The following is a 15,562-nucleotide window of genomic DNA, read 5'->3' as shown; positions in this document are numbered from 1 at the left end:
TGCTGCTCTCAGATATTGGACATGAATGTGTTGAGATCAAGCATTCCCCTGCAGCCCCTCACCTTCCCCATTAGGTAAGAGGGGTTCAGGAGAAGAGGTTTGTAGTCAGTCATTGTCAATTATCACTAGATGATCTGACACATTCATTCCCATGTGACTGAAAACCTATCTAGGTAAGAGGCAGCCACATCTGGCTTTGGGGCAGCCACATCTGGCCTAACAGAAGCTGGAGAATATTGTTCCTCAGGGCCTCCATAGCAGATCTTATGGTGGCACGCTATTAGAGTCACGAAACACAGCTCCTCTCTGTCCACTTTCTAACCCAAATACAAGTCAGGAAAGGGCTTTCACAGAGCAGATAATAAATTACCACAGAACAGATCAAACAGTCAGTCCTACTTGAGCTGCTTTCAGGATGTGGCTAAACCTCCTCTTCAGACCATATACATAGCAGTACTATTTGATCACTTCTGTCACTCATCAGTTGTGCTTTACTGCAGATTATTATCCCCAGGGCTCTGCCAAAAGCTTTCTCTATCACAGAGCTCTGGTCAGGAGCATCCTCAGTGCACACAGTGAGAGGAAAATCCACCTGCAGCTTCCCAAAGTCATCACAGGAGCCACATCCAGTTCTCTTCACATTCCTCTTAAGCATTTTAGCTCCACAAGACAGAGCACAGCCAAGTGACACAGGAATGAATTTCTATTTTTGACTTAGAGAAAAGCAATGATCTGCTTCCCAAAAGCACAGCAGCCTGTGAGAGCAGCCACCCACACAGGTGAACTCATTCAGCAGCCCTGAAGAGCACTGGGAAGCGAGGGCTACACAGTTTGTAGCCTACATAAAAGGCAACACTTACGCAGAGACGATTTCCTCCCCGCTCACAAATTTTGCATAGGAGACAGCCTTGCGATGCCCTTTGAACACCATGATGGGCTGCTTAGTGTTGCGAAGGTCGTAGTAGTGAACACAGTGATCTGGAAACAAGGAAGAAAAGGGGAAAAAAATTTAATCACTTGGGAAGGACTCATAAGACCTGTAATAATCACAGCATTATAATAATCACAATCCTGCCTGCAGCCTCCACATCTCACTTCAAGCCCCATCTAGGATAAACAATCTGTACTACAGCAAAAGAGTGTTTAAGAAGGCTTCCTAAAACAGCCCCAAAATTCGTTCTACAAGGGTCCATGCTCCCTTTCAAATGGTCAGGAAGGGAAAAAGGTGCATTCATATGTGTGTGCCTGTACATGTGGTCTCCTTCAAACCTCATGACCCTGTTCAAGGCAGCAGCTAAAAGGACTCTCACCTCTTCTGCCTGTCTTCTCAGCCCCCTGCCCAGCCAGTCCAACTGCTATTTCTAATTCCCAGCCTCCTTCTTTTCCTTCCTCAAGCTGTCCCCTCTTGGAAAACTGTTGAAGAACTCCAGGGTAAAAAATCAAGTCTGCTATTAAACTGGATTGTGGAAAAGCAGGATTAAATATGTCATGCTTGCTTCTGGGTGGATAACCTTCCTATCTTTGTTTTTTTGCTTCTCTCCTCTGACTTCATTACCAATCAAGAAAGAATTAGCATTTCTGCTAATGAGGGAACAGACTAAATTCCAGTTCATTTTAAGATTTAATTCACAGATGTGCCCCAGTGCCACAACCATATAAAAGGGATCATAGCAGAATTAGCGATACGCTTGGTTTTCTACACAACTAAATGTCAATTCCCAAGAAACCAGAAAAACAAGAAGAGAAAACCTCACAAGACCCAAGCCCCAAATACCCTCCCAGTGCTCCTTCCAGCTCAAAAAGGTTAATAAACTTCTTCCTTCCCAACTTTCTGTCTTTAATGTTGAATTTAATTTAATTACCCCTTGCTATTCTGGAAGCACAGGGAGGGAAGGCCACACACATGGAAACCAAGTTGGACATCTCTCTCACCAAGCAACCTGTGATACCCCAGCCATCAGCTGAAATCTGCTCTGACCCTCTTCCCACGGAAATAACATCATACTGGTGGAAGCTTATCACAAAGATTACATATAAATTAATTTAAATGCCAATAGCTACAGCTATTATTGTATTTGCAGAGCATTTCAAAGCTGGTGCTGTCTCAAAATCCCACGTGGTTTGAGAGATAACCAGGTTTACATCAATCAAGTTACTGCAACCACCACTGGGCCAGCAAGGGGAGCTCCTCCCTCAGATCAAGGAACTAACTGGTGGCCATGGCAGGATGGAGTGGGGACTGTGTCAGAAATACCTTCAAGAAAACCAGGTCTGCAGGCAGACCTTTCCCTGTTTCCAGCACCTTACTCTCTGCAGATGACCAGCTCAGAGGTCTCTCTGGGTAAGGATTTCTGGCTCTTTTGCTCCTCAAGGTGTAAAAGCAGATGCTCCAAGCAGCCACACCAAGTTTTCTCCACTACTTACACTGCCAAATTACTCTTATGTTGAAACCCAGCAGCTATTGCACCCCTTACAATCAGCACTGAGGCTGCTGTGCCCCAAGCACATTTTCAAACAGCTCCTGTGTCTTTCACCTCTGAAACATTAAACCTCCAAACAGCCAAAATCCCAGTGTGCTCCTACCACTGGGGTATTTTAATTAGCTGTAGAGCAACATGATGGTGCAACAGGCTTATTGCAAAATGGGTTAATTTTCTATGGGACTTTGAATTAAGAATTAACATTCTAACAAAATTTGGGCATCTTGGTCTCTTCTACTTCTCTGAAAGCTGGAGCCAAGAAACTCCACGGTTTTTCATCTATCCAGCAGACCTGTGGGAGCTATGAAACAGTTAACTGGCAATTGTTATTTTAATGAGCAGAATGATTCTAGCAGGGCATTTTATTAGGAATCAGTTACTGGATAAGCCTTTCAAGTCTATTTTTGCTTACAGTTTCAACACTGGCCCATCATTAGAGCACCTTTTTGAGCACCAGATTTTATCCTTCAAGAAAGTGGCAGGGAAAGGGATACCTGCAGATGGCTGCATGTGAGCAGCTGGAGCAGTGCAGGGAAGAGAGAGCCATAGCAGGGCAGACAAGTCTATTTGCAGAGCAAAGCCACGAAGTTGCATTCACCTTCCAAATATCCCAGTAAACAGCTCAAAGCCTGGCAGCATCTGGCCCCAGCACGGCTGTGCCTCTCAGCATCAGCAGGGCAATCAATCACTGTCTGCTCTCATCACAACGGGTCTGAGGGAACCAGCAAGGCCAGTGGGTTCTAAAATTAGCCACTTAATTACTAATTGATTATTTCAGCATACGAAGTGTTGGTGCCCAACTGAGTTTTAGTTTTTTTGTTTGTTTTTTTACATTCAACTAAAGCAGCTATTTTTAAGTAGATGTATGAAGACGAATGCTCAGTGCACTCATTAAAATCTGAACAGGTGGTCATGTTTTACAATTAAAAAGATACTCTCTCTTGTAGGCCATATGGACTTTGCAAAAAACATGATAAAAATGCCATCTGCTGAGGAAGTAGAGAGCCCCAAAGTGGAGCTGAATGAGAAAAATACAACTCCCAGGTACCCCGGCAGAAGCCTTGCCTGGTGGTCTTTGATGAACTGAAATTGCCTGGGATGGGCAGCATCTCTGGTACACCAGTAGGTCCAAGGTGAGGTGGCAGAGGGCTCTGGGAAGCTCAGTTAAAGAGTTTTTCCTCAAGAGGCAGCTGAAGGTGAGGGGAATGGAGTGGGCAATGAAGGGAATCAAACACTTCTTGAACTCCACAAGAACCTATCAGCTCATCAAGAATCCCAGTGCTGACCCTTAGCATCCCTGGCAGACAGTGGAACATGCTCCACTGCTAACCAGCAACACCAGGGGTATTTGCTTCTTGTTTGCTCCTCAAAAATGAACATTAATATCATAATTCAGCTAGTTTCCACCCCAACTAGAAAACTCACTTAGAACAAGTTCATCTTAGAATTCACATTTATAGAGTTAAAGCCTCCTGCCTGCCCAACCCTTAGGCAGCAACAGCTCCTTGCTTCACCTTTTCTTTTGGATTCAAGCTTAATTTAAATATTTATGAAATAATGGGAAAGAACATGTATATATTTCATAACAAATTAAACACTCCAGAACAAGTCTCGTCTAGTTCAATGTCACTGCAGAAGTTAAGCATGACAGAAATCTGCTGCTACACCTTCTGAATTAAAATGTTTGCTGGTAAGTCATTTTATTTTTTATATATATATTTTTAAGTGATCTCAGAAGGCAAAAAGGGCAGCTATGCTCAGCCATTGCTGCTGAGAGGTCTCTGACCATAAGCCTGAGTTTTTAAATAGTGCTTTTCCATTATGCTCAGCTTACTTCCCTTAAGACACTGCTGCTTTCACCTTTGAGCCATCTAGTGACAACTAATCAAAATTTCAAACTTCTCGAAACTTCTGAGATCTTGCCACCTCTTCAGTAAATACAACCCGTGTCAGCAAAGGATAGCATCCCTCTCTGCTCAGCTGCTCATAAATTCACAGACTCTAGCTGGCAAGAAAAGGGCGAAAGAGAAGGATTTGAGGGGTTTGTGCTGAACAAGGTGAAGGGATCAGCACCTACTCAGTCTCAATTCTCAGATTCAGCTTAGTTGCAGGGGTGGGGATGCAGTGAATGAGCTGATGATGTGGTTATACAGTCATAGAAAATCAGGTTTAAGAACACCTAAAATAAGATAATTGGGAATTGGTAATGGAACCAGGCAGCATCATAGGTAATCTCTGAGTTGTTTAGAAAAAATTATCTTGGATTTTTAGTTGTTTAAACAAAAGAAAGAAAAGGACAAAGTCTGTTTTTGCCAAAAGTGATTTTCCTTACATTTAGACTTGTTACTAAAATTTACAAAACTGCTGTTACCAGCAGGCTTTAGGCTCAACAGCACCTATTGTAGAACTCTTACTGTGTACTGATGAGCAGCAGCTCCATAAAGAGCAGCAAGGGTTATGACAGGGTGTCACACAGCAGCAATTTTATCTTTCACTGAGTACCAGCACACACAAGGCAGCCACACACAAAAACCAGAGAGCAGAGCAATCCTGCTCTCCAGGTAACATTCATCCTCTAGGTCAAGTGTTTCACCCACCTTCACTATGAACATTAATCAGCATCAGCTAATTCACAAAACCTCCCCCCCCCCCCCCCCAGGCTTTTTTCAACCAAGAACAACTTACTTGAAGGAATATCAAGCCAAGGACAGCAAAACAAAAATTTACCTGCAATGCAACAGTTTTATATTCAAAGGATGTAACCACTAGAAGCCCCAAGAGCTGCATACAAAGGTTCTGTGGCTCTCCTCTGGAAAACTAAGTTGCTGGAGAATCAATGCCCATTTTTCTTATTTCAATCATTTAAAAATGCACATTTCTCAACTGTTCAATATTTAGTTAATTGATCCATTAAAAAAGTCCTTTACATTACTTGGATTTCTCAGTGCTCACAGAATGTAAGTGGTGCTCCGTGTTCCACAGCAGATGAATATCACAAACAAGAAGATGCTCATATTCAAATGCAGAGCTGTCAGGTAGGCAGCCAGATGTTAATTAAGTGGTCTGGGAGAAGTATTCTGTGATCAAGGCACATTTTGGACTTTTTTTTTTTAATAAAATACATCTTCAATAGCAAACCTAAAGGTCAAAATAATTCATACATTAATGCTCTGGCTACAGCCTGCAGTCCTGCACACTTCGTGCTACACATCTTTTACTGAAACAGAAGCTCAGGCTGGAGTGTAATCTTTAATGTGCTCTTGTTCTTCTCTGACCATGATGGTCTCATTTTTTAGGTCTAGTAACTCATGTCCTCAGCTCATGATTGCCCCAGCTTCTTCATTTATCTGTTTTCCTCCATGTGAACTTCAAGCTTGGATCAAGGCTGGCTTGTTCTCACCAGTGAAACTCTGTACATCAGCAGTAACATTAAGAGACGTTTATAGTCTGAGGGGGTGTATTTCAATGACTTGTTTAACAAGACAAACTGAGTCAGAGCAAATTTGGTGCAAGGTACCTCTGCTCGCCATCAATTAGATTATCCTGGGGAAACCAAAAGAACAGCAAAATAAAAGGATATAAAACAAGTCCACAAAACGCTTTTCATCAGAATGAAAGAGGAGAGACATGACTTTGTAACATTTCATTTCAGTTTTATTTTCATTGGTTAAAAAAAGTGATTTCAGAGATCCTGGAAGAAGCCTCTATGACTCAAACACTGAAAGGGTTAGCTGAAATCCAATTATATATATTTAAACATCTACCTACACAAATTGATCCTTCCTTTTACTATCTTCTCCTCTGTACACTAAGTGTAAGCAAGATCACTCAGTTTTCAGGGCACTGAGAATTGTAGCTAGGCAACTTGTTTAGCAGGAAAATATAACTGTATCCTTATGCCTTCAAGTGTCCAGAGTACAGTGGTTCAAATCAAAGCTTGCTTTGAGTGTCTCTGGCTAAAAGGAAAGAGTACCTGCTTTTAGTTCCCTACGTGGTATGTCATGAAAGAGGGCATAAGCCATCTTGATGAGTATTTGCTGCATGCAGATAAACAAGAGGTAGAACAACAGAACTTTAGATGGGTTAACCAAAAGTCTCTTTTCTGGCCAAGCTCAGTGTGATTTCTTGCTATAAAAAAGGAAGCTTGCATCCACAAAGGTAAAGTCTTTGGCTGGACTAAAAATGGAAACAGGATCAGGAGATTCACATGAAACCTCAGTTTTCACTAGGAAAAACTTATCTTCTGTTAGGGAGGAGAAGGAGGAAGGAGATAAAAAGGAAAAACATCCTGATTTAAAAATAAATCACTGTACTTTCATCCAGTACACTGAACATGGCACGGCACATTGGGGTACCTTGGTCCTGAGAGAAACCTGAACAAGGGCCCGGGAAACAACACCCGAGGAAAGGCAGACAGCTGCCACCAGAACCCAAACCTTGAAAATTAAATGCTTGAAAACACATTTCCTGAAATTACAGAGGAAATCTACAAAAGCCATTTACCTAGCTCCAGAATTACTTACAGACTAACTAAAAAGTCATTAATAAAAAGAGTGGAAGCTCTCCAGTAGATCCTCTACATACCTGTGCAGCAGGAAATGGAGCATCCCTGCCGAGGCAATGGTATCAAAGGCTGGTTGAAAGACAACTTAGAATTTAATTATGAGGAAGCCCAAATGAAATGTAATCCTATATAGAATACAATATCTGTTAGAAATCCATTTTTGCTTAAGGGCCGTGAAAGTCATGGAATACTAGATTGGAAAGGAACTCTGAAATCCAGCCAGTCCAAGTGCCTAGTCAAGGATGGGACAACTGCAAAGTTGGATTAAATTTCCAAGTTAAATGATTGTGTTCGAGAGTTCTACTCAGTCATGCTTCAAGCATTTCCAAAGACAATTCTATAAGCACTTCCCTCAGCTGTCTCAAAAATGCTGAGGATGTCAGAGGATTAGGGAGAGGTGGTTTTTTTTTTTAATATAAACTTGCTTAAGGTATTTGCTTTTGACATAAGAAAGGCAAGACATTAGCCCACCTCTCAGCATTACAGCAATAATATTCAGGCTGTGTTTTGCTGCAGAAGTTTCTGGCTTCTCAGATCTTTCAGGTTTTGTCTATCTACACCCATAGGATGGGGGGTGGCATGAAGCACTGTCATACAACCTTAGATCTCCTTTAATTCATTTTTTTTTCTTACTAGTGAAAAAGACAGCTCAATTTTAACTGCTGCCAAGCCTGTAATACCAAACAACGGTACTTGCAGATCTTCATGTGATTGAGGTGGCATTGTTCGGAAAGTTTAGGGTGGAGATTTAATCTTCCCTCCAGCAGAAAGGCAGGCTGGAGTTTGAATATCCATATGTGGGTCTTGCTCTGGAGAGAAGGCTGGGGACATAGGACAGCTGAACATTCCATCTTTGGGAATAATTCAGCTCAACAAGACAAATGAAACTTCATGGAATGACACCTCCTTCAAAAAAATCTCTTCCAGAGCAGAAGAGACAGTGGGGAGGACAAAAAGGATCTTTATTTCAGCAACAGAAATGCAGGGTGGCGTTTGATAAAGAATGGTGAAGAAGCCTTCCAGCCAACAAAACATTAGAAAGATTTATTTCACTTGAGAGAGTAATACTGGAATGGGATATAAGCAGCACAGGGTTTGGCCTATCACAAACCACTTCTGTGAGGGAAGACAGTGTGATAGTTTCTACTACATAAAAGAAATAGATGCTTCAGGAAAAGAAAAGAGATGACAATGCATCAGAGACAAAAAAAAAGTGGACTTGAATTCACAGGAACAAAGCCCTGCACTAGAAATTAGCACAAGAATTTTCTGAAGAAGGAATTAGAGTGTCAACAACAGTAAGTTGACATCAATGCCCTCTGTACAAACCATTTCCCTTACTGTAAAGGCAAGAGATTAAAAATTGGTTTGATACAGCCTAAAGCAAAGCACCTTTGCAGATGAAACTGTCTGGAGCATCTTGCTGAAGAATGCAGTGTGCTGTTTCTCTCTTGCAGCATGACAAATCATATGAGGAGCAGACAGCAGAAATCAACCCATGTCACCCCAACACCTCCCTGCAGAACACTGCAGCGCAGGTAAAGCTAACTGGATTTTTTTATTTTTCATGTTTGTACCTTCCCTTCCAAAAAAGCCCAAATAAAGCAAAAAAAAAAAAATTATCCCAACAGCCATTATCACAGGCACATTAAAATGTTTGCTGGATATGGCTTTGTAGTCACACATTTTTTCTTCCAGCAGAAACTGCAAGTGCATTGTTTCCAGAGCTAAGACAAAATTATACATTTGATGCATTTGCTTTTTCCTCTTCTTTTTACCTGGAGTTTCCTTTGCAGTGAAGGAACAGTTTTTCTTTGAATAACCATTTTCTGCAGCCCTGGGGAAATCTCAGCAATCTCTTCAAGAAGCAACGCTCTGGTCCACAGCAGCAAACTGTAACAATGCCCTTATTTTGTATTTCAGGTGTGTGTCCAAGATGATTTGGGATGCGGTACTTCATTTATATTTGCTCTCAGAGTTCTGTCTAGACAAGTGGTACCAGACTCCTGGGGAGGTCCTGCATACCCCTTCTTCATAGGTGTCAAACATTCAATGGCCACTCAAAAAGGGACTGAACTTGAGGAAAGCATTCAATACATATTTTCCCTGCAGGTGAAAACCTCCCCCCTGTGCTCTAAAGACTGTACAAGATTAAGCAAGGTCTGTATGATTCATCTTGCTGGTGGCAAAATCTTAAAAAAACCCAAGCAACTAAACCCTTAAAAGTGAGGAAGCCACAGTGCCCGTGATGTTAGCGAGGAGATGAGAGGAAGTTTCTAAAGCAGAGGAAGGCACATGGGTATTTGGAGATGACGACTTAATCTCATTTTCCTACAGTGCAATACAGATGATGGGCAACAGCCTCCAAAAATTAGATTTAAGGAATCCAAATGGAAATCCACCCTCAAAAAAAATTGTATTTAGGGAATTCAACACAAATCCAGCCCAAGTTTTCATTTAAATAAACAAACAAACAGCTCTGAGAAAAAGGAAAATGATCAACAGTGTTCTGTTTAGCAAACTGGATGATAAAATAAGCACCATGAGAAAGAGCCATTCCATGAAAACTGAAATAAAGAGCTGAGGTTAGACTCACTGTCTGTTAGCCTCAGTTTAATCTCTGGCAAAACCAACATCACAATAAGACTCTTCTATTTTTCCTTCTACAAAAGAAAGGCTCAGGGATGTGCCAACACAGGGTTTCAGGTCAGCACTTGAAATATTTTCACAGAGCTCTGCAGGAAGCACTATACCCTGCTTCAGCCAGTGATTTGCATCTCTTACTCACACCAACTGTACTATTTTTTAAAAAATATATACCAACACTAGCATTCCTCTAAAGATCTATATCTCCCTCTGCTGAACAGATAAAGAGAACAGCAGCCTTGATGGGAACTGACAACTGGGTTTTTAACCTTTGTATTCCACAGATACCCTTATAGCTCAAAGTTACAGATGACATTTGCCAGGTTATGGATAACGGTCTTTACACACCCGGGACATTTTGTTACTGACTTGTCTAAAGCTTTTGATACAGCAGCCCATAAAACCTTCACCCTAAATAACTTGTCTTGCATTAAGGAGAGAAGGAGGAGACATAAAACATTAGATATTAATCAGTTGAGAAAAGGGCTCTGATGCAAGGGGGAAGCAAAACAGATTTCTCTAGAACTCTTTTGAAACTTTGACCTTTATGGTTTTAAAGAGCTATAGCAATTTCTCACAGGACTAAGGGATAGATGGCTTTTGCACAATTCAAGGGTTGTCTCTCAGACTGTTGGAGAAACAAAATATTCAGTACACACAAGCAAGATTTACTAATGCTACAAAACTAATGAAGAGAACAGGAGTAATAACCTGCAGCTTTGGAAAGAATACATTCTTTACATGTGAAAGAAAAAAAATAATTATGCACTGTTCAGATGCAACATTCAGTTACGCTCCTAACACAGCTTTTCTCATTGACTATGTAACATGCATAACTCTACATGCACTAGCACATGTGAAGTACAGTAATTTTATGGTAAAAGGTGCTTCAATCCACACTGTTTAAAGGGAGTAGACCTTGGAAGAGATGAAACTTCTTACATAAGCAACAAGAACCTTATTTGTACAAGAAGTGCTGGGTACATCTATCAAAGTCAAAAACCACTGTCATTTGCTGAACATGTCACTCTCAATTCAAGATACATACTGCACACAACAAACACTCTTCCTAATGCTAAAGCCATGTCAGCTGTGGTTCTTGAAAGAATCAAAGCTGCACAAGTCATGGAGCTGTGATGGAGGGAAAGGGCAGCAGAGTCAGATTCCCTGGAACCATATACTCCAAGAGGTCAAGATCATGTAGACAAGGGCTTGAGACATTACAAAAGATGGATGTAAACAGGAACATCCTCCCTAAGATTTTAAGAGTGCATTTATGAAGCAACAGCTTTCAGGTTTCTGTTATATTAGCAGACATCATAGAAAGAGAACCAAACAAGCTTCAGAGCAGTCAAAGCGACTCTAAGGAAAGGGAAGTGCAGGCTCCTGACAACCTGAATTTGCCAAATTATCAGTCAAACCTGATTTTAGTCCAGAACTACATTTTGCTTCACTAGCCTGAGGAGATACTAGCCTTCTTAACTAGGTTCTGGGGATGATGATCTAATTCATTACCTAAACTGACCTCACAGCAGACTCCACTGGAAGAGAGGAAGGATATTAAATACAGTGTCTGCTAAAATCCAAGTTTCAGATAAGAAGGCCTAAACCAAAGGTAGGGTGGATTATGTATATAGGGAAACAAGCACAAGAAAGCATATGATGATAAACAAGGTATCCAAGGTAGAAAAGAAGCAACATACCCTAACTAGCCAACAAAATAAGTCACATGAAGAGCAGCCAGATTTGCACATGCATCTACAGTCTCACTTTCTGTCATCTTCTTGAGATATAAATGGCTAATAGGAGCCTTGCCCAAACATTCAGAACTCTACTCTTAAATTAAATGCTCAGACACTATGAAAAGATGCCTTTGAGATGAGAGCCCACAGTGCACTCACAGGTTACAGATTTTCCTGTGCAACTTGACAATCTTCACCAGTTAGTATGGAAGCACAGTAGCCAAATAAAAGTCTGGAAAAGTTAATCTATGCACCAGTCTGAACAGGAAGCCATTACAGATGTCATTCCAAAGAGCAATTCCTTAGAGCTACAAGAAAAACTGCAGCTTTGGAAACTGCCGAGGTCAGAAAGCATTAAACTCCTAAGGGATACAGCAACAGATAGCAGCAAGAGCAATTTGGCATTCTGAGAAAAAGATGAATGTTGGAGTTGCCTATCTGTTCCGGAATTTCAAGGCTCATTTCAATTTAAATTTGAATTTCGTCACATTGACTAAATGACTTCTATGCCAGTTGTAAGACAAAATGTTCAGGAAAAGAATATTTAAGCAAACAATTAGCACGCTCATTTCTGCTAATGACAGATTTATCCTTCTCTCTAGAGACTCAAATGGAGCTTTTGAAGTTCATTTTATTCACTCACTTGATACTGAAGTGTGATGACCTCTGGGATAAAGTTAGGAAACTCCCGGTAGGTCTCTGTATTGTTACTCACTATTCACTGCAAATTTTTTATCCAAGACAAGTCAGATACCATTTCTTCTGTGCAAGTAAAAAAGTTCTATCAGCTCTTAAACTCTTAAGGCTTATGTGAAAATTGCACATGCAACACATCCTGCACACTGATGAGAGGTTTCATGTCCCTTTGTGATTTCCTAGGAAGCAGTGGCAGGAAGACATTGCCTGGCAGATCTGGCAGCATCTCTGATGTGCAGGAACAGAAAAATCAGCTTAACTACAAAGATATTAAGTTCAAATAAGAGGGTATAGCTGCAGTTCTTCTCACTGTCAGTCCTGAGCAAAAGTACAATGTGATCCACCTACCAGAGCCAGAAAGACTGTCTTCACCAGGACAGCAGAAGGTTTGGTTTGCTATTTCACCTTCATTTACATCCCAGCATCCATGAAGAGGGATAAAATATAAGTCAAACCTTCAAAGATGTGTCCTCACCTACAAAATCACACTAAGCTCAGTGTTTCCACCTCAGTAAGTACTTTGGGACAGAGGTATGATCACAGCCATACTGGCCAAAATTACAGATTCCTTCAAACAACCCCAGCTGACTCAAGTGCTGTAAATGCTTTTCAGTGCAAAACTAACGAAGCCTTTGCAGTGAATTCTGCAATGATTTTGAATTAAAGGTGACAAATGTGCACTTTCAAAACACAGACCCTGTCCCCTACTTCCCCTGCCAACATCTTCAGAGATCATGGACTAGAGGAAGGTTATTAACTATCCACAAAATGAAAAGACACACTGCAGGTAAAGTCCTGTCCAAGTAATGGGCTGAACTGCTGCATGCCAGTTTGCTTTCATCAAAGCTGAATTCTAAGCACTCACTGCTGTGAAGTTTTTCCACAGGTTTGAAAGAAATGCCTAACCTTTGTCTGTGCCTTTAAACACCGAGCTCAATTCATACACTGAAGGTAATTTCGTAGCTCAAGCTCAAGGAAGCTGCCTAACTCCACCCTAAACATGTCATATATTCACACAAATAGATCCTGAGTCACTGCAGGCTTTCAATAGAAAACACTCCTCACCCATGAGAATCTATTAAGGTAAGACCTTGCTCTCAGCTGGAAAACATTAATTCTCTTCCAAAAAGGCTACCTTCTTGGCCATTAATATCCCATCATTCTTCTGAGTTGAGTGACAAGCCAGGTAAGTCACCCAGACCTGAAACAGAGTGCAAGGCTAACTCTATAGGGAGATGTTTGGAAAAGAGAAATCACTGCTCCAGTTACTGCAGCAGAAAAATCAATATTTCACTGGCCAGGATTAGTCCCCAAAGTGGCCCCACTTGGACACCAGATATATCAGAAAAATGGAATGACAATGATAAAAAAGCCACTTTTGACCCTGAACTGTAAGTGCATCAGGGTGATGCAGAGACCTTAAGGGATATGTAAACAGCTGCAAATGAAAACAAAGCTGTTGACACAACATCAGGAGTCCTTCATAATGCTGATACTGATCCACAGTATCAAATTAGTTTTGTGACCATTCAGTGAGAAAAGAAAGGGAACACCATTCAAAACCAGAATACAACACCACTGGGTAATGCTAAAGATGGTGGATAAGAAACATCTTTACACAGCCTGGAAAACATGGTGAGGAAGGGCAAAATCACCTTGGAAGGAAAAGCAGAAAGTAGGGAGGGGAATAAGGGAGAGCTGGTAAGGGAGGCATTAAGAGCAGATCTCATGCTTACTGAGGGTTTGCCCCTTGTTAGCAAACACTGGCATTGATACATGCTGCCAAAAGCCTGTCTGGGGCTAGCACTGGTGCTCAATGGATCATGGAATAACCTGATCCAGAAAAAAAACCCAAAGAATCAGTATTGGCCATTCAATTGGTAGTGTGAAGGAAGAGATGGAAAAGCAGAGCCTGGGATGTTTAGGAGGGAGTATGGCATCTCCAATGCAGGTAGTCTCAAACTCTGTTGCTGTAAGCAGTAAATCAGCATCACCCCACTTTTTACCTGCTGTGGCCACTTCATCTGAACCCACATTGCCAAGAGTTTGTGACAACATAGCAAAGCTGTTTTAGAGACCAACCAAAGCTAAAACTAATGCAGCAAAACCTTAAGTTCTGACCATGCTGGAGCTGCTGTGTTGCTATCCTTCGTCCATATGTATTTCTCTGCTGGTTGCACTTATTTTGTGAAGCTCCTGGAGAGGAGACAGTCTCTGTCCTGCATCTCTGCAGCCCTGAAAAACCTCTCTCAGCCCTCAATCCAACCTGCTAGATTTGTGGGTCCTACAGGGGAAAAATACAGCATTTGAGGAGATGATGCATCTAATGTCGTAGAAACTTCAGATGTCTGAATTCTTACAAAATCTCTGCATAATATATGGGAAACAAAAAGGTGGTAGCTGCTGACACTATTACAGCATGCTGGGAATAAAACATTCCTACTATCAATAGCTACACTGAGCTCACAGGAGTTAGCAGACAGTCTGATCTCACCCAGACTGCACAACTTGGACATTCCAGCTGCAAAGTGCATGATGCATTTTCAGCCTTTAGTTTTCTTTTTAAAGCAGGGAAACAGCACTGCTAGAAAATATATGGGTTAAGGACATCAGTGCTATTGCTGAGGCAGAACAATAATAACTTCAGCCATGATTTATATAGCTAATTTCAGAATAAAACCCTATCTGTTTTTAAAAAGAGGAAAAGACCACAGAATGACCTGCTTTTGTATTTGGCAGTGATTACAGTTTATACTGGACAATGTTTCAACTCAGTAAGCATGCAAATAGAGTATTTTATTAAAGAAACAGACAAAAGGGGTCTTTTCTTCTTTATGTGCCCTCTCCAACAGATTTTATCAGGCTACAGCCAGACATACCAACTTTCCTCTTACCTGAAGTCCCTGATTTTAAGTGAATTACTTTTCAAACCAATATCTATTTCTCTCTTCTGTAGGCTCTATTTCTAGTTTATTGCTCATTTGTTCTAAGCTACCCAAGATAATTTTTTTTGGCCATGTAAAAGCTTCAGAGTGAAGAGTCCAGATAAGAAATATATACATCATCGATATTAGATGCTAATTGTGGGATTTGCTTTTATAGTGGCACCTAAAGCTTGGTTTCCTGAAGCCACCTCAGTGCTCTCCACTAAAGAAAAGTGTTCCTCATGGAGACACACAGTCTAAGAACACTTTTAAAGGTGGTTACATTTAAATCAAAGCATCACAGCAAATCCTGTGACAGAATCCCCCCGTTTCTCTCACTGTGCCACAGGGTTCACAGCCTTACTTTGCTTCAAAATCCATCCCTACAGTCCTTCAGTTCCCTCCTTTTATTTGGCAATGCAGCATGTAAACTGGGTGCAGGTGGAAATGCTTTTATTAAACCCTCATCTCTGGTTCAAGATTCCTACAGAGCCCTGAAGCTTCAGGTGA

At 41.2% G+C, this 15,562-nt stretch overlaps 1 protein-coding gene across 13 annotated transcripts in view; it reads right to left on the bottom strand.

The window, feature by feature from the left end:
* Positions 1-15,562, bottom strand: part of COP1 (COP1 E3 ubiquitin ligase) — a 147,428-nt gene that overhangs the window by 43,835 nt on the left and 88,031 nt on the right. For all 13 annotated transcript variants that reach the window (XR_015273962.1, XR_015273961.1, XR_015273963.1 and 10 more), the window contains one exon: positions 861-978. Coding sequence is in view for 10 of the 13 variants with exons in the window: in XM_023931699.2 (XP_023787467.1) it covers positions 861-978 (118 nt within the window). In the remaining 3 variants the exon portion in view is untranslated. The remainder of the gene's footprint in view (positions 1-860; positions 979-15,562) is intronic.

Source organism: Cyanistes caeruleus, chromosome 9, assembly GCF_971803275.1.
Source record: "Cyanistes caeruleus chromosome 9, bCyaCae1.hap1.1, whole genome shotgun sequence".
Taxonomy (NCBI): Eukaryota; Metazoa; Chordata; class Aves; order Passeriformes; family Paridae; genus Cyanistes; species Cyanistes caeruleus.
This window is presented reverse-complemented; position numbering and strand designations above follow the sequence as displayed.